This window comes from Drosophila navojoa, chromosome 4, assembly GCF_054131105.1.
Source record: "Drosophila navojoa isolate 15081-1374.11 chromosome 4, UAZ_NAV_1.0, whole genome shotgun sequence".
Taxonomy (NCBI): Eukaryota; Metazoa; Arthropoda; class Insecta; order Diptera; family Drosophilidae; genus Drosophila; species Drosophila navojoa.
The window spans coordinates 8,840,953-8,868,001 of NC_142892.1; the positions used below are offsets into that span (position 1 = coordinate 8,840,953).

At 43.7% G+C, this 27,049-nt stretch overlaps 7 protein-coding genes across 20 annotated transcripts in view; 4 read left to right on the plus strand and 3 right to left on the minus strand.

Annotated features, from left to right (window-relative positions):
- Positions 1-68: 68 nt before the first annotated feature.
- On the plus strand, positions 69-2,938 carry LOC108651275 (uncharacterized). Its single transcript, XM_018100841.3, has 2 exons — positions 69-232; positions 290-2,938. The coding sequence occupies exons 1-2, from the start codon at positions 151-153 to the stop codon at positions 1,246-1,248; spliced, it is 1,041 nt and encodes a 346-aa protein (XP_017956330.1). The 5' UTR covers positions 69-150; the 3' UTR covers positions 1,249-2,938.
- nbs (nibrin) lies at positions 1,213-3,981 on the minus strand. The gene is made up of 4 exons (XM_018100817.3): positions 3,871-3,981; positions 2,999-3,811; positions 1,425-2,941; positions 1,213-1,361 (listed from the first exon to the last, which is right to left on the minus strand). The coding sequence occupies exons 1-4, from the start codon at positions 3,896-3,898 to the stop codon at positions 1,281-1,283; spliced, it is 2,439 nt and encodes an 812-aa protein (XP_017956306.1). The 5' UTR covers positions 3,899-3,981; the 3' UTR covers positions 1,213-1,280.
- Positions 3,982-4,027: 46 nt separating this feature from the next.
- Positions 4,028-7,268, plus strand: defl (Integrator complex subunit 7). The gene is made up of 2 exons (XM_018100816.3): positions 4,028-5,620; positions 5,678-7,268. The coding sequence occupies exons 1-2, from the start codon at positions 4,160-4,162 to the stop codon at positions 7,211-7,213; spliced, it is 2,997 nt and encodes a 998-aa protein (XP_017956305.1). The 5' UTR covers positions 4,028-4,159; the 3' UTR covers positions 7,214-7,268.
- A 96-nt stretch (positions 7,269-7,364) lies between these two features.
- On the plus strand, positions 7,365-10,031 carry Naa60 (N-alpha-acetyltransferase 60). 3 transcript variants are annotated; one of them, XM_018100843.3, is made up of 6 exons: positions 7,370-7,880; positions 8,220-8,349; positions 8,405-8,569; positions 8,633-8,853; positions 8,958-9,068; positions 9,163-10,031. In XM_018100843.3, the coding sequence occupies exons 1-6, from the start codon at positions 7,864-7,866 to the stop codon at positions 9,293-9,295; spliced, it is 777 nt and encodes a 258-aa protein (XP_017956332.1). In that variant the 5' UTR covers positions 7,370-7,863; the 3' UTR covers positions 9,296-10,031. The 3 variants fall into 3 exon arrangements, with proteins under 3 accessions (XP_017956331.1, XP_089115007.1, XP_017956332.1); XM_018100842.3 differs by having other exon boundaries at positions 7,365-7,880; positions 8,405-8,853; XM_089258881.1 differs by lacking the exon at positions 9,163-10,031 and having other exon boundaries at positions 7,365-7,880; positions 8,405-8,853; positions 8,958-9,156.
- A 230-nt stretch (positions 10,032-10,261) lies between these two features.
- Positions 10,262-11,563, plus strand: ATPsynB (ATP synthase subunit b, mitochondrial). The gene is made up of 3 exons (XM_018100844.3): positions 10,262-10,422; positions 10,658-10,992; positions 11,051-11,563. The coding sequence occupies exons 1-3, from the start codon at positions 10,395-10,397 to the stop codon at positions 11,423-11,425; spliced, it is 738 nt and encodes a 245-aa protein (XP_017956333.1). The 5' UTR covers positions 10,262-10,394; the 3' UTR covers positions 11,426-11,563.
- LOC108651284 (uncharacterized) lies at positions 11,398-13,810 on the minus strand. Its single transcript, XM_018100850.3, has 3 exons — positions 13,514-13,810; positions 13,053-13,459; positions 11,398-12,679 (listed from the first exon to the last, which is right to left on the minus strand). The coding sequence occupies exons 1-3, from the start codon at positions 13,737-13,739 to the stop codon at positions 11,660-11,662; spliced, it is 1,653 nt and encodes a 550-aa protein (XP_017956339.1). The 5' UTR covers positions 13,740-13,810; the 3' UTR covers positions 11,398-11,659.
- Positions 13,811-13,984: 174 nt separating this feature from the next.
- The window catches only part of LOC108651263 (uncharacterized), a 30,957-nt gene continuing 17,892 nt past the window's right edge, over positions 13,985-27,049 (minus strand). For 2 of the 12 annotated variants that reach the window (XM_089258866.1, XM_089258874.1), the window contains 6 exons: positions 18,708-19,104; positions 18,551-18,574; positions 18,280-18,432; positions 16,623-16,760; positions 16,472-16,509; positions 13,985-15,231 (listed from right to left, as the gene is read on the minus strand). In XM_089258866.1, coding sequence (XP_089114992.1) covers positions 14,658-15,231; positions 16,472-16,509; positions 16,623-16,760; positions 18,280-18,432; positions 18,551-18,574; positions 18,708-19,104 — 1,324 coding nt within the window. In that variant the 3' untranslated portion in view covers positions 13,985-14,657. Of the gene's footprint in view, positions 15,232-15,305; positions 15,343-15,597; positions 15,946-16,471; positions 16,510-16,622; positions 16,761-18,264; positions 18,433-18,550; positions 18,575-18,707; positions 19,105-19,171; positions 19,531-27,049 lie in introns of those variants that run through there. The other 10 variants (XM_089258865.1, XM_089258869.1, XM_089258867.1 and 7 more) reach the window with 8 other exon arrangements.

Sequence of the window (27,049 nt, forward strand, 5' to 3'; positions counted from 1 at the left end):
AGCTTAAAAGTAATAATAATGTTACTATTATTATTTTTAGAATGTTGATTGATTTCATATATAAAAAATACCAAAAAATAATTTTTCCATCTGGCAGCCTCAACGACCACTATTGGCAACATAATTGACTTGTTTACATTTTGTTAAAGCATGGCGAGTTTACATTTTTGGAACGAATTTGAATTAAAAAAGCCTCCATTAGTCACCTTACAAGTTAAGGATACAGGATCTGGTATACTGAACTTGTTAAGCGTTAAAGTCTTTATATAATGAACCAATCTTCACACAGCAAAGAATGTCTATATGGCTATCAATCGCTACCTTCAACAGCAATCCAGACCAGATTTCGTGGAGTTCAACAACACTGCAGCCCTGATAGGTCGTCTAATGGCACGTCGTAAGAATTCCTTTCGCGGGATGCCAGGATTTCGTGCTGTCTGCAAATTAAATGGAGCGCTTTGCCGACTGCTCCGTCTTGACCTACCTCGGGATCTGGAACATTTTCGCGGAGCCTTGCCGGATGCCTGTGATGCGGAGCTTTCCGGCGAAATGCCTACCCGAAACAGTTTGGAATTTGTCTTGGCGCGGTTGCTAGCCTTTTATAGTTTGCATGAACGCATTCGTGACTGCTGTCAGGCAGCAATCAAATACTTTGGGCAAATGATTCGCAGCAACTTCTTCATGGAGTTTCTGACCTTGTTAATTGCAGCTGTAGCTAAGATAAATAAGTTGAGCTTAGTGCAAGCCAACAATTGTGCCACATTGTATAACAAACTGCAACCACAGTGTCCCAAATTTCCACAAGTAGAAAAACATAATTTTCTTCCCGAAGACTATAAATTGCCCACACAGCTGCAGGTGGTTAAAGAAATGCAGACAGCTACACCCGACGAAGCAAGCCCTGCTGGTGTCCAACTCCTTATACAGGCACCTTCACTAATTACGAAAGTGGAAAAGGCCAAGCAACAGCTGAAGGCAGATGTGGGCGTTGTTGTATCACGCGAAACAGCAATACCTCCGACAAAGGAAGCTTTTCAGCTGAGTTCATTGGCCACCGTGGAAGATGTGAAGCACTTCATTGTGCGAGAATCCAAGGCACGCAAAAAGAATCCCGAGAACTGTGTAACGAAACCAATACAAAATCACGAATGGCTGGCTGCTAAAACGCTCTTCGAGCGCAAGCTGCAGGCCAGGGATCAAGCCAAAGCTCTAAATATATTTCGAAAATTTATTGGTAGTAAAATATAACACGAAGAAACGCACAATAAGTTATTTTGCACTTACAGACAAGAAACCATGCCCTCAGCCAGCTGCATTCGCTTGAGTCCCACAGTATGCTGCTGCGAGTGCACATTGCTCTTCTGCAAATAGAGAAAAATTAGTTAATAACCGTCATTAGTTATTTATTGATTGACTCTATTTACCTTAACAAATTTCTTAAAGTTCTGGCGACCGCTGTATTTGTTGTCAGTTGTGTTAGCTGCATCTGTTTGATCTACGGATCTGACGCTGATGCTCATGTTACACAAGCGCACCTGTATGCTATCCTTCAGGCTGGCTAGCCATTTAACATGATCCACCTTCTCCTTATCATCCTCGTCGTCCAGCTCTTGCTTTATAACCTCTGCATCCATTTGTAAATCTGGTTTCACTTCCGGCTTGACATCCTCATGTAGCCCGCTACATGATAGCCAGCCGCTTACATTTACTTTACGGGGCTGCTCGCTTGGCTTGCGCACAATATACTTGGATTTTGGTTTTGATTCATTTATAAATGGTTCTGTGATAACTGAGTCCTCATCGTGTTCGCTTGCAGTTTTGCTATGTTCTTGCTGATCACGTCCTTGGAAATTAAACATATTTTCATTGTCAGACTCATCGTCTGATCCGACGCGCGTTTGCTTACGCTTCCGGCCGTCACCAAACTGAAAAAGGTTTTCATCGTCGTCGCTGTCACTTTCGTTTATTAGCTTCAAGCACAGACGTTTGCGTTTCTGCGATGCAGGTGGAGCAAAGTTTTGACTTGACGCCTGACTCTGTGACTTTTCCAGAAAATTTCTCACACTAATCGTACCTTTTTTATTGATCTTTGGGCTGGGCGCAGCTTGTTTCGCCAATGTACTTTCGGACGCCATGCTGGTCTCAGACGACTGGATTGCTGCCTGTTCCACGGGTACTGAGGCCTGGGATTTAAATTGGAAAAGTTCCTCATCGTCTTCACTGTCACTCCGAACTATTTGCAATGTAGCCTTTTTTGCAGTCGGTTTGCCACGTGTAGATCTTCGGGGCGAGGTCTCCGGTTTCTTTGTCTCCGCTTCGATTTGCTGCTGCAGATGGGCACGAGTTGAACGTCTAGATTGAGTTGTAACTGGCTCTGTTGCATTCTTTTCATTGGTGTCTTCAGGTGGGGAATGAACATCACTATTTAAGATAGGCTCCAACGAAGATTTAGATTTCTTTTTCGATTGGTCGTCCTCAGAGGACTCCAAAATGCTTTCAATTTTACGTTTCGACTTATTCTCAACTACGGTCTTAGCCTTCTTGTTTGGCATCTCGACCACTTCGACTTGAACGTCCTCATCCGAGGAGGAGTCCAAATAGATGGCATTATTTCGTTTCTTAGGCATCATCCTGGTTGGTTTCTTGACAGGTTCCGGCTTTGGCTCTGATAACTGCTTCTCACTTCCAGTGCTTAGCGCATATACTTCTGACTTCTGGGATTCGGCGACGAAGAACTCGGATGCTTTGTCTACGGCTCGTTGTGTTTGACTGCGTTCTGTATTTGGAACCAAGATCGAAGAATCCATAGATTCGGTTGTAGCCAATGAGTTCTCAGTTATTTTGTACGACGGATTACAAAACTTTTCCAAGGAGCAGTGTAAAATGGCTAGGCCGATTTCATAATCGGGTACAGGTCGGAGTCCGGCCTGTTCCAAAATACCTGGAATTTAGAATAGATTATTATACATTTGAATTTATATGTGTCAAATAAACTTACCTTGTACGCTGAATATAGTTTCTGTCGCTTGGGATTGAGTAGAGGACACATATTGTATGACGATCACATTTGGTTTAGTTAGAAACGGCTTTCGAACGCCAGAGTTCAGATCTTTGCATGCGCCGCTTGCCTTCTGGACGACGGTACCGTACATGTCGAGGTGCTTTCGATTCATAAATACAAATGTTTTTCCAGCAAAGAGTTTTGTGCGTTCAGGACGCCACTTGATGCTGGGCATATCTGCTGGCTGTTTGGGCATATAATCTTCGGGCTTTGGCAAACCATTGGGCACATGAACACGCTTAGCTAACTTCACTAACTCTCGCCAGAAATCAATTCGTACAATGGGTTTATTGTCTAGTAGTGCATGCAGCAGCTTTACTGTGATCGTAACCATATCCATGGTTAAATGCGAGCACTCATCTGTCCAAGATGGCACGATAGCGCCATTTAATGATTTTATGAGGTTATTCAATTCGTGTATCTCAGAGGCGTTCAGCGCGGATGCAGTCGTAAGCAATTTAAGCTGCGATAATTTCCACACGTTCTTCAGAGCGCCAAAGCGAATCCTGTCTCCAATATGAAGTTGAGTAGGCGTCTTTGCACTCATCTTTTTGCTACGCTCAATGTCATCGTTGATGAATGTACCGTACCTGGAGCCCAGATCTTCAACAGTCAGTGATCCGTCATTTAAAGGACAAATTTTTACATGAGTGCGACTTATACTAAGGTCCTCACTCAGAATCACGTCTGTTGACAAGCGACCGATTGTGTATGTCGCTTTGGATGGAATCAAAAGGATTTTTTCCATATCTGCAATACATCTGATGTCAATATATAAACGATGAGCGTATTTTTAATAGGCTACAAACCATTATCTACTTTCGTCAGGACAAACATAATTTTAACAATTTAAATCGGCAACACAATTTCACAAAGACCGCTAACAGAAACAGCTTTGGAAGACTATTAAGTCTAAAGATAACAGAATAATGTTAATGTTAATAATGTTAATCATTTCGTACTCATGTTAGTGATACGTTTACAGTTGAATGGCAAACCGGTGAGCTGCATTCGGTTTTCTATTGTGGGTTTGTTTATTGTTTTCATTTAGTGAATCAATACTTTGTGAAGTCAATGTGCATACAGAAATAGTTGAAAATGGCACATTTAACGGGCACACGTGTGAGCATGTTCAACGAGTCGTTTCTCAACGACAATGAGCATGATTCGAATGCCGTGCTCATGGAGCTGGACAAGGGGCTGCGCAGCGCAAAGCAGGGCATACAATGTGAAGCGATCGTGCGGTTTCCTCGACTATTTGAAAAGTATCCCTTTCCGATTCTTATAAACTCGTCATTCATCAAATTGGCCGAGTTCTTTGTAAGCGGGTCGAATCTTCTGCGCTTCTGGGTGCTGCGTGTGTGCCAGCAGAGTGAGAACCATCTGGACAAGATTCTCAACATTGATAATTTTGTGCGGCGTATTTTTATGGTGATGCACTCAAATGATCCAGTGGCGCGTGCCCTTCTCCTTCGCACTCTTGGCGCCGTGTCCCGTGTAATACCAGAGAAGCCACAGGTGCATCATGCGATACGCCGAGCGCTCGACAGTCACGATACAGTGGAAGTGGAAGCCGCTATATATGCCAGCAGCTGTTTCGCCGCCCAATCGAGCTCCTTTGCCATCAGCATGTGCGCAAAGATCTCCGATATGATTGAGTCATTGCAGGTGCCGGTGCCGATGAAGCTGCTACTTATTCCGGTGCTCCGCCACATGCACCACGATGCCAACACAGCGGCCTTGGTCAGCAAGCTGTGTCTAGAGCTGTTGCCCAAGTATCCCGCCCAAAGCTTTGTGGTGGCCATCATCGACACACTCACTCAATTGTCGGCACGAACACTGGTGGGCGTGCCAGGGCAGCTAAATGTGTTGCTCGATTTCATGCAGGATTTGCGTACGCCGGTGCGAATCCAAGTACTTCGGTCCTTTAACGAACTGGCCGACAAGCAGAGCGTCAACGCCTGGCCCAAGCCAGCTATTGGTGCTTTAATCAACAAATTCAATCTCTGCACAAATGGAGCGGAGCAGTTTCTCTTCCTCTCAATACTCCTTAAGCTAAGCGAGTGTCCGCTTACCTGCCAGCATTTATTGTGTGAGCATCGTGACGCCTTGCTGAGGCTTTGCAATGAGTGTATCAGCAAATTGGATGATTATACCACAGCCACGCAGGCAATGGCTGTGCTGGCTGCTTTGCTGGCCTTCGGTCTCAAGAAACAGGTGGCTCAGGTTGACGACATCCTGGATATGGTAAATCTGCATATGGAGGGTCTACTCTTCTGTACGGCCCGTCGTGCGGAGTTTAATCGAGATCTGCGCCGAGTGCTGACGTATGGCATACGCATTACCCAAGCCAATGCGGAGTTCGGAGCTGACTTTGTCGAGATGGTGACCAATACGCTAGGAGACAATGTGAATTATCCGCCCAATAATCTGCAGCTTATTTGTGAAGCGGCTGTGGGACTCTGTGAGCACTTCCAGCTGCGGAAGTATGCATTCTCCACAGCGGAAGGTCTGGAGGATGACGCAGCCATGGAAACAAACGAACCTGCACCACCTAAGGTAATGCTCTTTCATATATTCAATTAATAATTCTAATAATGCATTTCCGAGTTACAGCCGAATCCAATGCTCGCCCGCCTGCCGCTTATTCTGTACAAGCTAAACAAACTGGTTGACAGTGAGGAGCAGCCGGAGCAACTGCTGCGCACAGTAGAAATACTTAGCGCCCTGGTGTGCCAAACGACTATGGGATGTTATCTGCCCCTAGAGGTAATACACTGCTTCGAGAAGTGCATCGCTCGCGTCAACTGTTGGACTCTCTATCGCATTGCTCGCACGGCTAGCCGCTATGGGCATCACTACGTGGCGGCGCACATCTACACTAAAGTCTCACAAATCGTAATCAGTGATCACATGCACTACTTTTTAGTCGCGCTGGCGCAGATCTCGCAGGCCGAATGCATACTTAATTATGGCCTAGAATATGCCTATATGCGGGACAATTATGCGCCCACGGAAGCCCCGGAGCCACTGCTGCCGTTGATGAGGCGCTTGGAAGCGGCGAGCAATCTATATCAGCAGGCGCTGGCCAGCATGCGTGCCTGCTCCTCGCCGCAACATCCATGTAGCTTCCAACTGGAGTATCTGAAGTTGCGCGCACAGTTCCTGCAGACTCTGCATCTGGCTGTGACGGTGAAGAATGCGCAGGTGATTGTGCCTCCTCCGGCGATTGCGGGCAGCTTGGCCCAGAATTCACGTGATTATTTGCAAAAGTTTGGACACGTTACGAATCAGTTGCGCAAACTGGTGAAGTCGCTCAAAGCTTGCGAGGAGACATATGCGCGCCTCTATAAGTCGTCATTCGATGCGGATAATGTGACGTTGGAGTTTCTTGAGGTCGCCGAATTCCAATGCGCGCTTTTCGCTCATATTATTGAATCAATTTGTTATGCTACGCCGCCCGAGCCACCTGTCTTCCTGACCACAGGCAATCATCCGGAGACCCGCTTTTTTGCAGCGAGCTGCCAGCGAATGGAGCAAATGCAGAAGAACCTACCACAGGAACCGCCCAATGCGAAAACCATTAGCAACAGGCATTTAGACGTAATCATCGCCCTGATTGAAATCATAACAAAGACGCCGCTCTGCTTGCCGCGCTACTTCTTCCAAATACTACAATCCACACAGATCAAGCTGTCGGTTAGCCCGCAGCCTCGCAGTGCCACAGAGCCGGTCATTGTGCAGTCTGGCAGCAATTTGGTCATCAAGGTGGAGGGCGTGCTGCAACACTTTAGCAAGCAGCAGAAACACTTCCGACGCGTCGACTCAGTGCAACTGAGTCTGACATCACAGTTGCTGACGCCACGCCCTGGCAACGAGCTGGTTAAGTCGCCCAACAACGACACAGTCACGCTCAATCAAATTGTGAAGCCACAACGTGACTTCCTCTCTGGTAGCTTCTTGCTGCCCATCTCCAGTGGCGGCCAGTTCCAGGTGACGTTGGAAACATTTGTTGTGGATGAGCATGGCATAACTTGGTGTACGGGTCCGAAGAGCTCAATGGTGGTGCGAGTGCTGGACGATCCAACGAAGCCAGCTGCAGCGCCCGTGGCCAGCACTTCTCAAACCGCAAGCCAAGCCAGGCGCTATTAAAACATACAAATAAAAGATAATTACAATAAAGGCACATTTGAAATATGCATTCGAATTCGGCGGTTCACTTGAACTATCGGGCAGTACTGCATTGGGTTCAAATGGCATCGCGTCGCTGCTTTTGTGTGAATGGCAAAGCAGCTGTTCCACACTAGCAATCGTGCTCTTCACAGTGAACTTTTCACGTTAGTCGTTGTAATAAACAATGTAAAGAAATATCTTAGGAAAATTTGTAGTTTATTTCATGCAAGAAATGCGGGTGTGTATCAACGCTGGTCAGCTAGCTCGCACTAAATGGAGTTTATTGGCAGTAAAGGCAGCAGTTTGTCTTTGATATTTGATACCCCATAAAAGAGCTGCCTGCAGCTAGCTAGCTAGCGAGCGAACGAGCAAGTGGGTTTTATGCTGCGATTGTGAATTTTAATTAAAATCAATTAGGCGCTCACACAAAAAGTAACGCACGCAGAGAGAACACACCGTTCAAATATCAGACTATCATAACACAGACAGTTGATCAAATTCCGCGCTTAACCTGTGGTGCACACACCACAATCCATGGACATAACTGCTCTAATTGGAAACAAGAGCAGCGGCAACAATAGCAGCAGCAGCAGCAGCGGCGGTGGCACCAGAGCAGCAGCTCCACTAGCATGGCACCATTTACGCTGTGAGTAGACAAGCTAGGCTCTTTCAGCACAGAGTCCACTATGGGGCGAGTGGGCGACGGCGAAGGCGACGGCACCGATAGCGATTGCTGTTGCTGGGGCCTACCTAAGAGGGTGCGTTTATATATCTATATGTATTGCGTATATGTATGTATGAACATATATAGAGACAACTTTGTTAATCTACCGAAGTCGTACTATACGACGCGCGTAATATTATGCAAGTGAAATGGCAGCCGTCGCCTACTAATACATAATGATCGACACTCACACACACACTCTCACACATTTTAAATTAATTATTACATATCTTTCGGTTACTGGGTGCCTGCTGCCCTTAGCTACAATAAACACAATGCTCCGCCAAACAACGATATCATTACACGCGTCGACTGCGATTGCGAGCATGTGCCGCTGTGCTCGGTCAATGATGTCCAGCTGAGGTTTTTAGTGCCCGATGATTTAACGGAAGTAAGTATGCACACCTGTTAAGGAATATACTCATTCAAATTGTGATCCCTTCAAGGTTCGCACGCTGTGCCAAGAATGGTTTCCAATCGATTATCCACTGTCATGGTACGAGGATATTACCTCAAGCTCGCGCTTCTTTGCGCTAGCGGCTGTTTATAATCTGGCCATAATTGGTTTAATTGTTGCTGAAATCAAACCGTATCGAAATGTTAATAAGGAGGTAATAGCCAATATCAGTGATAGTGATGAATTTTACACGAGGCTGAGCGGTTTTCCCATGCAGGACAAAGGCATATTGCCGGACTCGATGGGTCGCACCGCTGACGTGGGCTACATATTATCGCTGGGTGTTCATCGCTCGCATCGTCGGAATGGCATCGGTTCGCTGCTACTGGACGCGCTGATGAACCATTTGACGACAGTAGAAAGACATGCGGTGAAGGCTATCTTCCTGCACACGCTGACCACAAATCAACCTGCCATATTTTTCTACGAGAAGAGAAGGTAACCCACCTCCATTAACCCACATTAAATTTAGATAATTGCTATTCGATTTGCGTGTCCTTAGCCAATTAACGGTCATTCCTTTTTTTGTTGTTTGCTTGCAGATTTACGTTACATTCGTTCCTGCCCTACTACTATAATATACGAGGCAAGGGCAAGGACGGCTTCACGTACGTGACCTACATAAATGGCGGTCATCCACCTTGGACATTATTATATCCTTTTATCAAATGCCTCTATTGTATTATAGCTTGTATATTCTTGTTCACTGTTTCTTTACACTTTTGGTTGTCTTAACTCCTGCCACACAGATCACATCAAGCACTACGCTTCCAAGCTTCGTCACACTGGTAGCCTTTGCGTGTGGATGGCATCCCGCGTGCAGCAAATGGTACGTTGGTTCTACCACAAGCTGCTAACACGCTTCAATGTTATTGAATGAGCCAAACGGACTGCAACCACTCCCCCAATCATTCTTCCGGCACTCGAGAGAACTGTGTATGATAACTGTGGTCTCACCTATGCATGTAACATCTGTCTAGTATCTTGAAGCATCGTCCTGTTGATACCGTACGCAACATTCAATTCTAATGTTAGGCGAGCCAAATCATTTCGTTTTATATATACAAATCAAGGAGCAAACTATGTTGAAAGTTGTATAAAAGTCTTATATACGTGTATAATAACGTTTTTAAATATGTGTATGTTCACCGCTGTAAATAGTCGTATCATCTTTTATTTCAAATGCTGTACAAAATATCTATAGCGCAAGTGATTTTATACCTTCTTTTATATATCTATATTATTTTTTTAATTTAATCTATTTAATGTTCTTTGTAGGTTTATATCCTCTACGCACAAGACAGTCATTTTAGTTAGTTTAGCAAAAAACAAAAAGAAAACAAAAAACAAAACGAAAATACAAAGATGCTCATGTTTTAACGCTTTATTTATAAAAAGTGCACACAAATAGCTTTGAGAACTGAATAACGAAACGAATAATATATGCATAAATCGAAATCATACAAGCCTATTATTATCTTTTTTTATATATGTTTCCTTTATAGTATTTTGTAAAAGTATTTTCAGTCGCAGTCGATTTATATTAGACGCAATTTTCTTAGCGAATTGTCATATTTTTAAATAAAAGAACTTGTAAAGTTACACAGATAAGCAAACGATTGTGTCATATTTTCTTCAGGAATTTTTAGGATAAGATAGTATTGATAAGTAGTTCGGTGAACTAGAAAAGTCACCCCAAGTTAGTCACCTGTTGTCTTGATATAAATGACAAGGGCGCGAGAAATTTAAAATATGGAGAGTAAATCCAAAAATACCATGCAACAAGTGAGCTATAAATTTAGTATATTTTTGCCTACGCATCTGGCAGCGCTATACAGACGATTGTAAATGCTATCGACTGCTGCTTGTAATCGATATATGCGATAGTTTTCGGCTCGTGTTTTATTGTGAACTACAGAGTAGGTGAGCACCCGAACGTCAATTCAGTAGCATAAATTGGTTGAAACATTATTACAAAAATGTTCTCAAGAGCCGCACTCCTTACAGGTAAGCATCGAAATTGCCAAACAAGTTAATTCGAGTTGATACATTTTGGCTTGTTTTTACAAATCGTTGGCCAATGTATCCAAAAGACGACCGTGAAAATTGTTACGGCACCGCGAATTCTGCCATCGTGGTTTATGTAATCACGGGCACAATTCGCATAAGGAATGTCAAAATTGAATTTTTGGCAAATGATGAGGTGCAAAGTTTTACTAATCCTGTTTCGCTTGTTTTATAGCCCAGCGCCCATTGACTTTGGTGGCTAGCCGTTCGGCAGCTGCTGCCGCTGCTCAGCCAGCAGGCGGAGCTGTTGAGCGCCGTCAGCGTCCCGAACATCCCGGCAAGGTGCGTTTGGGCTTTATTCCAGAGGAATGGTTCCAGTTCTTTTATAACAAGACTGGTGTCACCGGCCCCTACACATTCGGCGTGGGTTTGATCACCTATCTCTGCTCCAAGGAAATCTACGTCATGGAGCACGAATACTACAGCGGTCTGTCGCTTGGTATCATGGCTATTATTGCTGTCAAGAAACTGGGTCCGGTTATCGCCAAGTGGGCTGATGGTGAAATCGACGTAAGTTTGTGTCAACCTGATGTTGAATGGAATATATATTAAATCTCTTCTTCTGTAGAAAATTGAAGCCGAATGGAAGGAGGGTCGTGAGGCTGAGCTCAAGGTTCTCGCCGATGCCATTGAAGCCGAGAAGAAGGAGCAATGGCGCGCAGATGGTGCCCTCTTGTTGATGGAAGCCAAGAAGGAGAACATTGCCCTCCAGCTTGAGGCTGCATTCCGTGAACGTACCATGAACGTCTACTCTGAGGTCAAGCGCCGCTTGGACTACCAGGTTGAGTGCCGTCATGTTGAGCGTCGTCTCAGCCAGAAGCATATGGTCAACTGGATTGTGTCCAGCGTGCTGTCCAGCATCTCGCCCCAGCAGGAGAAGGAGACGCTGAACAAGTGCATTGGTGACTTGACCGCTTTGGCTCTCCGTGTCAAGAGCGCCTAAACGACTCGACTTTTAGTTTGTTAATTTGTAAAATTATACAGAAACGCGAGACGCAGCAAAACAAATCGGAAATGTACCACAATATGTAGAAAACATTGAATACAATATCTATCTTGGAATGAAATGCTGCTTCACCAACTGGCTGTGTTTTGCCTTCAAGGGGTGTCATCAAGGACCCCATCGAAGTATATTTATTTCAGATTAACTTACTAATTACACAAACACACACACTTGTCAGTCTTCATCTGATCTAACATCTAATTCGCGTCCATTTTTCAGTCGCTCCTCAAACTCATCCACCACATCTTGATGGCGATCCTCCTGCAGTGTCTGCACACAGTATTCGAATGCTGTGACCACGCAGAGAGGCTTCTCGCCGTCGTAGAAGCCGGTGCCCTGCCGCAGATAGGTCACATGATGGGAAAGCAGCCAACGTTCCAGCTGTGTGAAACAGGCGCACTGCCAGGGATTGCCCTCAATGGCTATACGCTTCAGATTGCCGAGCGTACCATTCAGATCCGGTAGAAAGGTTAGCTTGTTGTTGTCGATGAGCAAATCCGAGACGCTGCTGAAGCTGTCCAGCACCAATGAGCTAATGTGGGTCAGCTCGTTGTGTCCCAAGTGCAGTTTCTGCAGACGCCGCATCGGCGCAAACATGCGCACATCCAGGCTGGAAAGCTCGTTGTTGCCCAGCGACAGATACTCCAGAAAGGGCAGCGAGGAGAAGGACAGTGCATGCAAATGCTTCAAGCTGTTGGCATTCAGATTCAGTTTACGCATGTGCGGCAGAGTCCGATTACCGAATGCGTGCTCGTGCAGGTACTCAACGTTGTTGTGCGACAAGTCGAGCGTGTCCAGATCCTCGAGCGCTGCAAAGGTATGCGCCTTGATCTCTATAATATCGTTGGACTGCAAATACAGCTTCCGCAACGAGCTGAGACCCGCAAACTGTCCGGCACTCAGGCTGGCGATGCTATTGTGTGCTATGTCCAGCACCTGAAGTCTGCCCAGCGATAGGAACTGGTTGTCAAAGAGCAGCCGTATGTTGTTGTTGGATAAATCTAGTTGCTGCAGCGCAAACACTCCAGAGCCAAAGATCTGTGGACGCAGTGCATCCAGTTCATTGTGCGAGAGATTTAGGGCACGCAGCTTGGCCAAGGGCTGAAAGGTGTTCTTGCCTATGGTCCTCAGAGCATTCTCCGCCAGCTGCAGCTCGAGTAATCCGGGTAATCCTCTGAAGCTACTCGCATTTAGCTGTAAGCATTAGAAAGCCATTTACGAAACTGAGCTTTACTGGGAAAATTCGAATTCTATCATTAGCTAATATTTAAATATTAAATCTGTTTTGTAATATGAGCAAATGCATCTCTAAGGGGCGCAAATACTTCAGAGGCAATCGCTTAATATTGCGTAAAGCAAACAGGTTCTCATGTACGCTATTTATATATACATACCATATTTTTACCCATTATAACTATGAGCTATACTTCCAGATACTAAATCAAAGCTAAATAGGTTTGATTCATCGTAAACCGAATACTCTTCTCTTACGGAATAAGATTAAGCCAAACGAATATATGTATGTAGACTAGCAGAGGTAGCTCTTGCTTTTTGCTCTCTGGCTTACCTGGCTCAGCTGGTTGTCGTTGAGGCAGAGCTGCTGGAGCTGAGGACAAGGAGCGAAGCTGATGTTTGTCAACTGATTGTGGCTGAGCTGCAGTTGCTGCAGCAGCGGCATGTGGGGCAGCTCGAGTTGCTGCAGCGCATTGTGCGAGAAATTCGCATAAATCAGTTTGCGTAGGTTGCCGAAGAGTTCCTTTGTCAGGCTGGGCAGCTCATTGTGGCTGGCGTCGAGCAGCTGCAGCGATGAGTTGGCAGCAAAGTGCGCGGCCAATAGCTGCTCCAGAGCGCAGCCGCTGATATTTAGCTGCTCCAGCTGGGGCAGCCAGGAGAAGCCGCGTCGCTCCAGCTGCAGTTGTGGCACATGCGACAGATCCAAGTCCAATAGCCCCGAGAGACTTAGCCCGCTGGCAGCTGCAAAACATATTGAGCTGAGCTGCAGCTGTATTCACTACGAGCCTGACTCACCTATGCCCATGCTCAGTTCTGTGTGCGCATTTCTAATGCTCAGCCTGTGCAGGCTGTCTTTGGGAAAGTCCCTAACGTTCTTCAGCTCCTTCAGGCTGCTCAGCTCACGGCACTCGAAGCTGCGCCAGCCTTGAGCCTCGCATATCTGGCTCAGCACCTGGGAGAGGCCGCAGCACAGCAGCCAGAGGACTGGGCCTAGGCGCAAGGGTTGCGCATTCAACGACATTCCAGATCGAATGCTCAACTGTGACTAACACGCAGCCGTTGATAAGAGCCAACAAGGCTAAAGCAAGTTTTTTGCTGCCAACAGAAGCAGAAGCAGCAGCAGAAGCAGTAGCAGCAGCTGATCCGGTTCTGAAACTGATCTTGGCTGGGGTAGATGACTGAAGAGCTGCTTTCACAGACGAGTGGCAATTGGAGTGATGGGTCTCAGCTGAGAAATTCCCCCTAAAGGAAAGAAGACACACCCAATTCTATAGATAAATAGCATCTGGCTAGAACTCTATTTAATAAGCTTAGCATTGTTTACAATTGGATTTTAGTATTCATATGGTAAGTATTTTGGATAATTACGATTATTGTGCTCTTTAAGTAGAATATATATATGTATGTAGCTATAATATTTGTAGCATCAAGTGGTTCGTATACTATAATACAGTTAAATAAGCCACAAAGAAAATAATTACAGAATGTACTAAAGCTTAGACTACAAATAATTAACAATTAATTAAGTAATTAAGTACTAGACATAGAGCAGAAATTTCCATTATCATTAATTTATGTATTTTATATATATTATTTATATATGTACTTGTTGCATATATTTATTTTGTACACAAAGATAAATGTAGGCAATCTTCTTATCAACTAGAATATTATATAAGTTTAATTGAATCTTTAAGTTGTATTTTTTTTACTGGTTTGGTAAGACTGCAAAAACAATTTGAGAGTATATCAATATATATTTGTGTGTATATATGATATATATTTCTTTTTAAATATATATTAAACTTTTCTCTAATCATATTTGAAAGAATTTGTAGCTTAAGCGCCTGCCAACACTTGTACGCATTTTATAATCCTCCTCCTTTAGCTTGGTAGAGTATCTGCTGCTTGGGGCCGCTTGCAGTGTAGGGTATCTAAATCAGACTATAGTTACGGTTGGGTTTGTCATCTTGTTGCTGTTGTACAACGGCTGATAATGGGCGCCCGGCAACGCGCTGTTCGCTCCGCTCTGGCAGCCATTCAGAAAATGCGCCTTGACGCCATTTTGTTGTGATGGCGGCGTCGGCGTCGTCGTCGTCGTCGTCGCCGCCGCCTTGTGACAGCCGCCATTTTGTTGCGGCAAGGGCTCACCAATCAGTGTTATACGCACCGGCTTATGCGCCACTGCAGGCGCCACTGTCTCAGCTCCATCCCAGCCGATGGAGGCGCGACGTGGATAGGCCGCGGCGGCCAGCTGCTGATTGTAGTTGGTCAATGTGGTCGAAATAATCGTGTGACGTCGTGTCTGGCTAAGAGAACGGCAATTGTTGTTGTTGTTGTTGCTATTGTTGTTGTTGTTGTGATTGGTGCATGATTGTGCCTGCTGCTGCTGTGTCTGTGGCTGTGGCTGCGGCCGGTGACGAATTATCGTGGTGGCTGCCAGCGTGGAGTCGTTGCAATGCAAGTGGAGCGTCGGAAAGTGCGTGGTATAGCTCGTATATTCAGGCTTACTTCTGCGAACGGTAGAGATAAGGCAAAGATTAGTCAGTTACTGAATTGTTGAGTCCACTTTGAGTCAGACAACTACTGTGTTAATTGTTAGTTTACAGCTTTACCTGGGAAGTCTAATTAATTGCCGCATGCAATTGAAATTGTTCACAAACAGTGTTAAGTGTCAGGCAACAAATTTATATAAAGGCTTACGGCTAACAGTACTTAGAGTTAGTTTAATACTCATTTAAAAGTAAAGTTAACAAAAGTTTAAACGGCGACTCGAACTTTGTAGTATTTTGGTATATTTTTAGTATTTCATATGTACATTGTTAAATTTTAGTATGCCCAATGCGAGGCAAAGGCTCAAACTTAAAATAGCAAATAATCTCGAATCTTATATGTAACATAATTCAATTAGAGTTAGGAACTCCATTCGAAAAGCTCGAATGCCGTTTTGGTCTTTGTTTAGTATCAAATATAGTTAAAGCTATTCATACACTAATCTACAAGTATTCAAATTCTGTTTTAGTATTTAGTATTAAGTTTAGTATTAAATACAGTTAAAGCTCTGCTCAGTTATTCGCTACGAGCTAGTCCTTATTCAGGTGCAGGTATTACAGTTATCAAGACAGTTATAGCTTAGGTGTAGTATACATAGTAGATTGATTGCGCAGAGCACTATAATGGCTAAAATGAAATCACAAAATAGTACCTGTTGCTCCCCAAACTGCAGTCTATATGCATACAGATACACATATAGATGGATAGTTAGATAAAGGCAGCATAGTGGGATGATATAGGTATATATATAGATACGTATATAGATATGTATATATGTATATTAAGAGTGGTTAATCAGATGTATTAGGTAGTTGCGAATAGTTAGATAATGGGCACAAGCTACAAAAAGTAAGTGAGCGCAACAGCAACTGTTGCTGCTGCTGCTGCTGCTGCCACCAATGTTGTTGCTGTGGCTGCTACTTGTTGCAAGCTGGCCAAATTGGGCCGCTGCCATTACAATTTGTGGCCATTAGCGTCAAGAGGCAGCAACTGATTTGCATGTTGCCGCAAGCCGAAAACTCAGCGTTGCATGAAAAGCAGCTGACAGCCGCAAGCAGCAGCAGCAGCAGCCGCAGCAATTTGTTGTAGTTTAGTTGCAACAAAATACAAAGTACAAAATAAAAGTAATTTAAAATTTTCAATTTGAGCATGTGGAAATTTTTCAGAATAAATCAAATCGCTGAATGAACGTTTGCCTACCTGGACAAACCCTCCGCACCAATGGCAAGTGGACGTGTCTGTGAAAGTGGAATTGGAAATGAATTCAATAGCGTTCGGTTAGTCAATGTTGTGCACACACACACACACAGAGAGAGAGATAGAGAGATGTACATGGAACTGATGCACTTACCCGCTCCGTTTGGGTGGCCATGCTAATGCGTTCCTTGTTGGCCTGATCTCCCTCTGTGGCCTGTCGCTTCTCCGCCTCCAGCTGCTCGATGAGATCTCGCTGCAGGCGTATGGTGCGATCACGATCATCCACTTGACCCTGTTTAAAGATACACACACACACACACGCACACATACAGACGTACGTGTGTTGTGGCAATTGTTAGTTTTGTGCTTGAGCTCAGGCAAAGGCCACTAAATTAGATATTCATGTTCACAAACTAAGCCAGAGAGTGTGTATTTCTTTCAAGACATTCACAAAAAAGAGTTGCATAAATACGGAGTATACACTATATCCATCAACGTACACAGCCAAGCTCCAAATTCCGAACCAAAAAAACATTGTTTTTCTTCAAAATTGCTAAATTGCATACTATTCCAATTGCCAAGCATTCCAGCCAAGTTGTTTTTTTCTCTTTGGCATTTATTGCCCAGTTAAGTTAACTTTTATGTTCAGCTAAGCTCAAAATAAAACATAATTACACAGGTTTGCAATTGATAATTGGACTCAGGTTTTCAAAAGCTGTTTCTAGTTACAATTGTGTTTCAAATTCCAGTGGATTGCTGGATACTTCCATACTGGTCAAATGGAATCTTTTGAAATGGAAAATGGAATCTTTTGGGATCTTATATATGCTTGATAAATCTTGGAATTTATTAGCATAAACGTCTAATTCTTTTAATGTTAATTTACTCGGCTTCTTCTTTGTTTATATGAGGCTTCTGTATATCCTACAACTAATTCAGCTTCAGCATTCCAGTTTCTTGGGCTCGCTCTAGTTATAATTCCTACTTAATTTTTTTCATTTTGCTTCAGCTCATTGCTTATCGGTTTTTACTATACAGAATTTGTATTAATTCTAACTTTCTTTTCGGACTTCTTATATAATTAAACCCATAATCATTTAGTGAATATTTTAGCTTCATTTTCATTTCATTTCCTTTATACAAAAGCTAATATCATTTTAGTTTAGATAACTTTTATCTCAATAAATTTAAATTTACAAATGTTTAATTCGAAATGCTCTCTAGAAACAGCTTCTTTTCGTTATATAAACTTCCCGTGATTCGGAATTTCGAGCAAGGCAAATAGACAACAGCTAAGAATGCGTATTTTAGTTTCAGTATAATTGAACTATCTAGATGTAGCTAGTTTTTAGAGTAAGTGTAAGAGTTGGAGTAAAAGTAAGAGTATTTGAGAGTGCGTGTTTGAATTTTGTACTCATAGCAAAAAACAAGAAATATATATATTTATATATGTATTGGTATATAAGATTTGTGGATTATAGATAACTATTTAAAGTAAGCATTAAGTTTGTATGTTTTTTGTTGTTGTTGTCTTCTTTTGTATGTGACATGCCAGAGTGGAAACATTTATATAAAAATTAAACAACAGCAATTCGATACTATATAGAGAGTTAAGAGAAAACGCATTAAGATTGAATTTTTGGATTTATCCAGTTCAGTGACTGCTTCGTATATATGTACTTAGATAGTTGATAAGTTGATAAGAAAGCAATTAGGGTGAGCTTTGGATACTCTCGTGACTGAGTTGGTTTTTGTTGTGGTACGAGCAAACGAAAGGCAAAAGAACGTGCAAATACCTGAAGGTAAACCACCTGTCTACGTAGATCCGATAGCTCCTGCAGCGGGTCCTCCGTGGTGGACGAGGTGAGGCTGGCCAGGTCGATGTCATTCAGCTGCTTGCTATCCAGCCCACAGGCGGCAAACAGTTGCACATTGTCATTCTCGAATGGGTTCAGCGTCTCCGTCTGTGGGTCAGAGTAGAGAGAGAATCGGGGAAATGAGTAAGCAAACATTTTCAATGCAAAATTTATGAGCTAAGGAAATTGGTGTGGAAAATCAAAAGTAAAGAAAATGAAAACCTACCCGCTTGCAGTCAGATTCAGCATCCTGTGCAGGTGTCAGAGTATGTGTGTGGATGTTTGATGAGTGTGAATGTGTGTGTGCGTGTGCAAAAGAAAATTGAAAATGGAAAATGAAAATGAAAACGAATGCAAGCGACAGCGACTGAGTCGTCACCCACCTCCTGAAGTATGCGACGTAGGCGCAGCAGCTGCTTCTTGAACTGCAGCACATCCTGGATCATGGCATTCCTGAAGGATTTGTCATACAACATCAGATCGTCCGATGAGCTATGCAGCTCCGCGTTGCCCGCCAGGCCACCTGCTGCGCGTCTCGAGCCGGAGGCAGAATTTCCACCCAACTGGTGGTGGTGGTGCTGCTGCTGCTGTTGCTGGCGTCGCTGCAAGCTGGACGTGGACGAGGCGGTGGAGGCGCGCGAGGCGGCGGTGCTGCGTTTGCGACTGGAGGCGCCGCTGTGCGTGGAGCGCAAACTGTTGTCCGAGTCGTTGCCGGCTAGCTGCTGATCCTGCAGCCGGGAGCGGTTCAGCAGGCGCGTGGCACGTGCAGGCAGCTTGGCGCTGTCGAGGGAGAAGCAAATGGAGCAACGATTAGCCAGAGCTGTTAAGTGGAGCAATTAAACGGAACCTGAGATATGTGGCATTGGCAGTGGGTGCGCTGCTGGGCAGGAAGTGGAATTGCGGGCTGTGCGTGTGGGTGTGGTGGCAGCTGTGCGTATGCCCATGCTTGATGCCCAGGGGCGAACTGTTGCGCTGTTGGCTGAACTGCAGGAATCGATTCTCCGAGGTCTTCAGGTCCGTGCGCACCCTACGCACGCCGCTGGGCGAGGATGTGACTGCACTGCTGGACATGCTGATGCGACTGGCCGCATCGATGTTTCGACTTTTCGCATTTGTTGTTGTCAGGACGACGATGACGATGACACAATCGGGACATGCGCAGTGCAACACGAACAGCTGAGAGCGGAGAGTTCCAAGGTGTGGAGAGTGTGGAGTGGGGGATGAAGTGTGGAGAGTGGAGAGTGGAGAATAGGCTATTCCTTAAGGCAACCGCATAGTTACTCATATCAATTATTTCGCTTTAATTAAAAGCAAACGCAATGAAAGTGAAATGGCATTCATTGATTGCACCAGCTGATGGCGGGAGTTGGGCTAGGAGGCGTGGCACCCAGGGAGCTGGTGCGGTGCGCATCAATGGGCAATTAAGTGCGCCAGCCTCATGCTGGGAAGCTGCTGCTGCTGCCTCTGCTGCTGCTCTGCCAGCCAAAATAAGTTACGTGGAGCTGGAAATATGTGGCGGCTGCTGTTGCTCATGCTGGTGAAAGTCAACTGTTGCGTGTTGCAGCTTGTATTTAGAGTAGAGGGAGGGGGGGCGGCGGAGTCTTACACATGCGCGCTTGTTAAACATTTCACGGCATAATTTATACAAGCTCTTCGAAACAAAACAAATGCCAATAAATGCTCAATGAAAAGCAGCTCACATTTGTTGGTCAGGGGCAGGGGGAGGGCAGGGGGGTCAGAGCGAAAGGGAGAGACAGAGGGAGCCCAAAAAATGTGCTTAAGGTCGATAAATCTACACTTGAAGCATAATTTTAATGCTCTTGTAATTTTCAGTTCACAGCTAACTAACGCCACTCTGATGGCCAATTGGCATGACAGAAATATATATACACAAATATATATGTATACAGGTATATATATGTATGTATATATGTGCCATATCGCAGCGAGCCATAAAACAAATTGTTTGCATTTTTATTTGACTTTCACAGCGCGCAAAGCGAACTTAATTAGTTTGAATGCAAAAAACAAAACAAATGGCAAAAGTGCTACGTAATTGTCCAAGAAAATGGGAACAAAATTCACTTAAAGTTGGCAAAAAAAAAAGACAACAACAACAACAAAAAATAAAAACAAAAAACTTTGCGAAGCGCAAAACATTTTAGTTAATCTTTATCAAGCATTCGACTTAATGGTTTTTCCATTTTCAGCTGAAAAAGAGTTTTGACTTGGCATTTTGTCAAAAGAAGAAGAAGAAGAAGTTAAATTGTGTTAAACATACTTTCAGCTTTATGATCCCTTTAATTTGAATATAATGACCTTCTAATGTCGAAATGAAGAACTGAAGAAAGCCGAAAGCAGGTCAAGAAGAGAAAGAGAAACCAAAGACAATTTGAGAAGGATCAATTAGCGGAGAGCAGAACATAAGAACATATATATACACATGTAAATAGAGTATATAAGTATGTCTACAAGTATGGCCTACAAGCTTATGCATAGGTTAGCCTCATGGCGGTCTTCTTAACAGAGTAGTTAGAGAGAATTTCGTCTAAGTCTTTTCTCTAAGTGTTTCCTCTACGTCTCTACGTATTTCCTCCAAGAAGAATTTTCTCTAAATCTCCACTTTCCTTCACTTCACTTTACTTCACTGCACTTCTTTGACTCCCAACAGGCATCAACGACTGAAGAAATTCAGTGCCTGCTGCCCTTTATATAGGGCGCCGTTCACTCAACCACCCAGTCGCTCTCAAATGCTGTGCCCGGTGCCAGGTAGGGCTCGTTGCATTTGAGCTTTAAGTGACCAATGGGAGCACTCTCTGCTGCTGCAAGCATTCTAGCTTCGTATTACTCAATTCTAAATACCGAACGAGTACTCCTGCATACACATAGACAACTTGGACTGATCTGCGGTAGTGCTTTGGCGTCTTTTGCTCTTTTTAGGCAGCCAGACATAGAGACAGATATACCGGCATATACATAGAATTATGTATGTGCTTGATAAGGCTAAATGCTGATATGGTCAATAGCTTATGGCCGTTAAGCATATATATTCTTGAACAGGGCGACGATCTGTGTCGATCGTCAGTCAGTCTGTCTGTCATACTTGCTCCCTCTTCTTTGATTTCCTTCTCCTCCTCTCTCTCCCTATCTCACCCACTCTCTCACCCTGTCTCTCTGTATCTCTTACTCTATATCTCTCTCTAGATATCTCTACCAATCTCTATTTTGTCTCTCCCTCTCTACAGCCATCTATTATCCACATTTTTTCTGTCTCTCTAATTCTGTCTTCCCCTTTGTTTGCCACCCACTCGATTCTCCCTTTTCTAGGCACTCTCTCCATTTCTATTCCTATCTCTTTAATAATATGAAATGTTATTTCCCTCTGCTACAGGTAGTATATTTGCATACATATTGCTGCCGTTGGCGCAGACCCACATTTAGTCTAGGCAGCTTTCATAGATATGCAAATTTCAGAGCAGTCAATACAAACATTCATAATTTCGCACGCCAACTGGATCGTATTGTGGCCAGCATATACATAGTATATAGTCTATAGTCTACCCTATATATACATATAAATGTAACTGCCTTATATGGTGGTTGGGCATGCAGAAATCAACTGTGAAAAAGAAGTCTGAAATCAAAACAATGCCGAGCACTTTGCACAACTGCACCGGAAATTTCAAGAGTGGATATATTTATGTGAATACATATGAGTGGATGTATGTGTGTGTGTGTGAGTGTGTGCACTACAAAACGTTCGTCATTGCAACATCGTCAGCTAATGGAGTTGGCAATTGGCGCAGCCAGCGCCGAGTCATGGAGTCGCCTAGACTTAACTGTGTGTGGAGTCTCCTATTTGGTCGAGGCGCATGCCGGAGGCAAGTGTCGCCGTTGGGGTCGTTGTGGCAGTTGCCGCAGCCGCAGTTGTCATTGCAACTGCCACTGCCACTGCCACCGTCACTGCAACCGTTAACCGACAACTGCCAGCGCTGACAAGCAAAAAGAAAAACAGTTTACAGAGGCGTCGACAAGCGCTTCATGTGCTCCATGTGGAGCCTAACGGCACTTATCAATTTGTTTGGTGAAACGTCATTTGTCATAGGCACGGAAGTGCAGCAAATGTCGACACCGGGCCGGGAACGACGGCGTGTGGCAGCCCCAAAGGGCGCTTCATTAGAGACGCTACAAAGATGGGAGATGGGAAATGGAAAATGGGAGATTGCCAACTGCCAACTGCCAACTGGCGACTGGCGACTGGCCGGCGTAATGTTAATAACCATAACAAAATCACAGCATACACAACATTCTCACACACACACACAGACACACACACACATAGATAGTCTGGAAGTCAAGGTAAATCTGAGCTGAGAATCCGAATCTGAATCCGAATCCGGTGTTGTTGTATGTATCTTGTAGCTTGTGGCTTGTATCTTGTGGCATGCCAGCGAAGCTTTGTCTGCGCAGTAAAAGATGCTGATGATGATGATGATGATGATGATGGTGATGAGGCTGGCTGGCGATGATCAACGCCGACTGCCAGGTAGACAGAGGAAGAGGCGGCGCTGACGACAGACAAACAGGCAAACTGTGAGAGAGTGAGGCGAAGAGACATACAGACAGACAGACAGACAGACAGATAGGTAGGTAGGCAGGTAAGTTGCTTGATTGGTAGCTACATAGATACACTGCAAGAAAAAGCTAAATTCTTTATGAGCTGCAGCTAAAGAAATATTTAATTAGAGCAGCGCTGACTTGAAGAGTCTAAATAAAAAATCTTTATATACTCGCAGAGCATTTCTCTCAGTGCAGCTGTGTCCGCATCTCTATCTGTATTTGCACTCAATGGCATTTTGTGGTCAACGGACTCACATTCTGTTGAATTATGCATGTCCAAAGCTGAAGGCTCTAAGTACGCACAGTCAGCGCACTTAGAAGCCCCTCAGCTCAACTCAGCTCAGCTGGCTGGCCAGAATGTTCCCAGCCCAGGGCCAACTTGCCACAAAAGACAGCAACTGCCACTGCAGCAGCAACGGCAACAGGAACTGCCACTGCTGCAGCAACTGAACTTGAAGCGTCAACGGCTTTAGCTGGCCATAAACGGGGCTCAGTTTACTTGGCCAACACTTGCAGCTCTTCTTTCTTTCCCTCTTTTGTTTTGTCGTAATTATTTATGGGCATCAAATTCCAGCGAATTTGTCGAAAATGCATTTGCATGTGACACACTTTTCCACCTGCTATTGTTTTTCCTATTGTTTTCCGCTGCATATCTCAAATTACGCAAATTACAACAAAAAACAACAACAATAAAGGGGGCGGAAACTGACACCCGCTTGGCCAACGACTTGAACGGCGGCTTGCTACCAAATATAAGTTTTTGTGGTTTCGTCTTGCAGCCAGAGTCGCTTCATCATTTTGCATAATTTAGCTTTGTCTTTTATTATAAGAGTTTGTTTGTTGGTAAGGGGGTATATTGGTTGGGCTTACATGGTAAATGGAAAATTTGTACATGTGAGCGGGTATGAGACACGAAGGGGCGAGGAATTGGAGAGAAGTAACTGGAGCTAATATATATATAAGAAATTTAACGCAGACACGTTTATCATAGAAACTTTATATAAGAAACTTCACATATTTGCTGATTGAAAAGTCAGGGCCTATATAATACTATATAAACTAATAATATATAAACTTAATATATATATCATTGTTGTCAATATATTTCTCACCATCTTTAAGGCTATCAATAGCTCTTTACCTACCTAACAATATATGCCTGCTGCTATACATATCTTCATATCCCTGAAGAAAAACATAGAGAGATTCAGATAGGATATTCTGGAGAGTTATAAAACAAATGCAAAGGGACTAATATATGTATATACATGTATGAATTTACATGTTTTTATATACAAAGATTAAATATGTTATTAATTTTGTTACATATCTCCACAGTTATCTACATATCTCTCTCTCTGTCTTTTATCATATCGATACCTGCTATAGCTTCCACATTCCCACACCCCACAAACGGTACTTATGCACGCCCCCCTGCTGATCATTCAATAAGATAGACGCACACAAATGAGATTCATCCATAAGCATCAAGATCTATCAGTAATAAATGTAATTTAATATCCTCTTTCAATCTCTGATCGTACGCTGAGCGAGTATTAGGCAGGCAGTCAGACACGTTCACATTTTTTCCTTTATTTATATGTTGCTACTCACATTTTACACAAACTCGTTGTCAGTTTGCAATTTGTTTTTATTTTAGATTTTTATTTTCATAAATAAATTTTGTTGCTTTTATTTATTATTTGTATTTTTAGTTTCTGCACAAAACTCACACAAAAAGCATTGACACTTGTGCCTGCGGCGCGTCTTTATAATAAATGTTGCCCGATTTTTATTAGCATTTGTTGTTGCTGGAGTTGTTGTTGTTGCTGTTGCTGTTGCTGTTGGTGTCGGCTTTGTATTTGTGGCATGGAAAAGGCAACAGTGCGTATCGGCAGCGGCGTTCGCGAGGGCGGTCTATTCGGTCACTGGCTCTTGTTTTGTGTTATATTTTCTATTTTCTTTATTTTCCTAAATTTTTATTTCTATTTCTAAATTTTTGTTTTTTGTTTGTTTGGTAATTAAAAAGGCAATTAAGCCGACTCCCACGCAGCTGAGTTTTTTGCACAAGAGCGCGCACTGATTAGCTTTGATGTGCTTGCTCGCTTTAATCTGAGCTAAACAATTTTGTATTTCGTCAATTCACTGAGCGAAGTTGCCGCAGCTAACCGCATCGAACCGTTGCGAACGCTTTGAGATCTTGTTTAATACTGAAGTTTTGTGTGGAGTTGCTAGCGCAGCGAGCGCCAAGGCTGACGGAATGTGGGAAACGGAACGGCACAGTGGAGCGAACTGTGAGGCAAAGTAGTACAAATTTGTGCTGGGAAATTCTTGCAGAAGCACTATGGTTTAAGGGGTATTATTTTGTCACTATTTTTGAATATTAGGGGATTTTTTAAATTTTGCTATTATTTATAGAGACAAAATTGAATATTAAAAAATATTTTTAGTATATATATGACTCTTCAGTTTGATATATACATAGCTCTAAAATGCAGCTCATGATAAATTTCTCAGACCTGTGAGAGCTGCCAGATAGTCATCCACCTAATCTTTATCTTAAGTTGTGTGGAAATGCTTTAAATGTTTAAGTTTAAAATATTTCCCTATGCCTTATATAAACCAGTGTTAGATCTAAGATGTTCTACAGCTGCCAGTCTCTTTGAAACTAAGTTTAGTTTTATTTCCAAATATATTTCCCTTCGTTATATAATATTAAATATATTGCAATTGTTCAATTGAACATTTCAAAGCATTTCCATAAAGACCTACGTATATACCTATATGAATGTTTGAGCAGGGCCCCTTTTATTTTAGCCTCTACTCTTTGCCTTGGCATGCCATACTTGTTATTAATTTGAATATTTAGCCTGCTGACATTTGCTCCATTTCAGGTCAATCAATATTCATAACAATTTATTAAGTCAATTATGGGGTCTGTTAGTCACATTTCCCTATCGATTTGATGCCACTGTGCGCATTCCAGGCCTCGATTCCAGAACGTCTCAGCGGGCAAGCCGCAAGAATGCTTTGGCTTTGCTATTGTTGCAATGAAAGCTCTTCGCGTGTGTCTTTGCCGTTAGAATAGAAAGCTTTCTAGCATTACAAGATAGCCACAATCGAGTCGTCGTAATAAAGATCACATCGCAGCAGACAGCTGCAATTGGCAGTAGTTTGGCAGCAAGTTATTCAGCAGTTTTCCTGCTGCTGCTGCTGCTGTTGTTGTTGTTGCTGTTGTAGCTGCTGCTGTGACTCATGGCATTTAGCGAGTGGGTTACACACGTTGTTGGCCCAAGGTTAAGCCATGTGTGTGCGTGTGTGTGGGTTGTATATGCTTTGCATATGAATTATGTTTGCTCAAAACGATTAAAAGATTTACAGATTTCAGCTGCGCAGCTGTGGGCCGCCTAAGCCTCAGCTTGGCCATTTTCCTTAGCGATTTATGGGGACATTCACCAATACATTATGAAAGGCAATCCCCAGGCGCATGCGTATGGAACAACGATCATCAGCAACAACAACAACGACAGCTCAGCCAGCGGCATTTTGCAGTTATTTTTCGCTGCTTTTCCAGCGAGCAGGTCGAAACAGGTTCACATGGGCAGACAATTGATTTTTCCTTAGCCAATGCAATAAAGCGGCAACAGAAGAGAGAGCAAAAGAGAGAGAGCGAGAGAGACACATTTTAAGTTTGGCTGGAACCAGAAACAACTTTTCGTTGTCGTGCCGTTGCCGGTTGTTGTTGTTGTCGTTGCTGTTGTTGTGGTTGTCGTTGCCATGACAAAAGAATGCGGCACTCGCCATCAAGTCTCAGTCCAAAGTCAAAATGTTATCTTAACTACGGCCACGATTTGGCCAGGCCAGGCAAAGCCAGGCCAGGCGAGAGCCAGACCCCGGCCAGGCACAGGCGCTCGTTGGCAAATGCCAAGTGCCGTTGCCTCTTGGCTCTGTCTTTGGCTTTGGCTTTGACGCTGTCGTTGGCCAAAAGCCGCTCTCATCCACACCCGCTCCCGCCCACTAACCACATTTCGTGGTAGCAGGCGCTTAAGCATTGCAATTGAGAGCGCCAATTGGTAACACGGCAATGGGAACGACCTTTTGGCCA

What these genes read in the sequence shown, in the direction of transcription:
- LOC108651275 (XM_018100841.3), top strand. Translation starts at nt 151, where the DNA reads ATGGCGAGTTTACATTTTTGGAACGAATTTGAATTAAAAAAGCCTCCA. An exon ending in AGTTAAGGATACAGGATCTG is followed by an intron (nt 233 to 289) that starts GTATACTGAACT and finishes ATCTTCACACAG; the next exon opens with CAAAGAATGTCTATATGGCT.
- nbs (XM_018100817.3), bottom strand. Translation starts at nt 3,898, where the DNA reads ATGTTTGTCCTGACGAAAGTAGATAATG. An exon ending in AACTATATTCAGCGTACAAG is followed by an intron (nt 2,942 to 2,998) that starts GTAAGTTTATTT and finishes TCTAAATTCCAG; the next exon opens with GTATTTTGGAACAGGCCGGA. An exon ending in ACTTTAAGAAATTTGTTAAG is followed by an intron (nt 1,362 to 1,424) that starts GTAAATAGAGTC and finishes CTCTATTTGCAG; the next exon opens with AAGAGCAATGTGCACTCGCA.
- defl (XM_018100816.3), top strand. Translation starts at nt 4,160, where the DNA reads ATGGCACATTTAACGGGCACACGTGTGAGCATGTTCAACGAGTCGTTT. An exon ending in ACGAACCTGCACCACCTAAG is followed by an intron (nt 5,621 to 5,677) that starts GTAATGCTCTTT and finishes TCCGAGTTACAG; the next exon opens with CCGAATCCAATGCTCGCCCG.
- Naa60 (XM_018100842.3), top strand. An exon ending in TGCCCGATGATTTAACGGAA is followed by an intron (nt 8,350 to 8,404) that starts GTAAGTATGCAC and finishes GATCCCTTCAAG; the next exon opens with GTTCGCACGCTGTGCCAAGA. An exon ending in TTTTTCTACGAGAAGAGAAG is followed by an intron (nt 8,854 to 8,957) that starts GTAACCCACCTC and finishes GTTTGCTTGCAG; the next exon opens with ATTTACGTTACATTCGTTCC.
- ATPsynB (XM_018100844.3), top strand. Translation starts at nt 10,395, where the DNA reads ATGTTCTCAAGAGCCGCACTCCTTACAG. An exon ending in AAGAGCCGCACTCCTTACAG is followed by an intron (nt 10,423 to 10,657) that starts GTAAGCATCGAA and finishes CTTGTTTTATAG; the next exon opens with CCCAGCGCCCATTGACTTTG. An exon ending in GGGCTGATGGTGAAATCGAC is followed by an intron (nt 10,993 to 11,050) that starts GTAAGTTTGTGT and finishes CTTCTTCTGTAG; the next exon opens with AAAATTGAAGCCGAATGGAA.
- LOC108651284 (XM_018100850.3), bottom strand. Translation starts at nt 13,739, where the DNA reads ATGTCGTTGAATGCGCAACCCTTGCGCCTAGGCCCAGTCCTCTGGCTG. An exon ending in AGAACTGAGCATGGGCATAG is followed by an intron (nt 13,460 to 13,513) that starts GTGAGTCAGGCT and finishes TATGTTTTGCAG; the next exon opens with CTGCCAGCGGGCTAAGTCTC. An exon ending in ACGACAACCAGCTGAGCCAG is followed by an intron (nt 12,680 to 13,052) that starts GTAAGCCAGAGA and finishes TAATGCTTACAG; the next exon opens with CTAAATGCGAGTAGCTTCAG.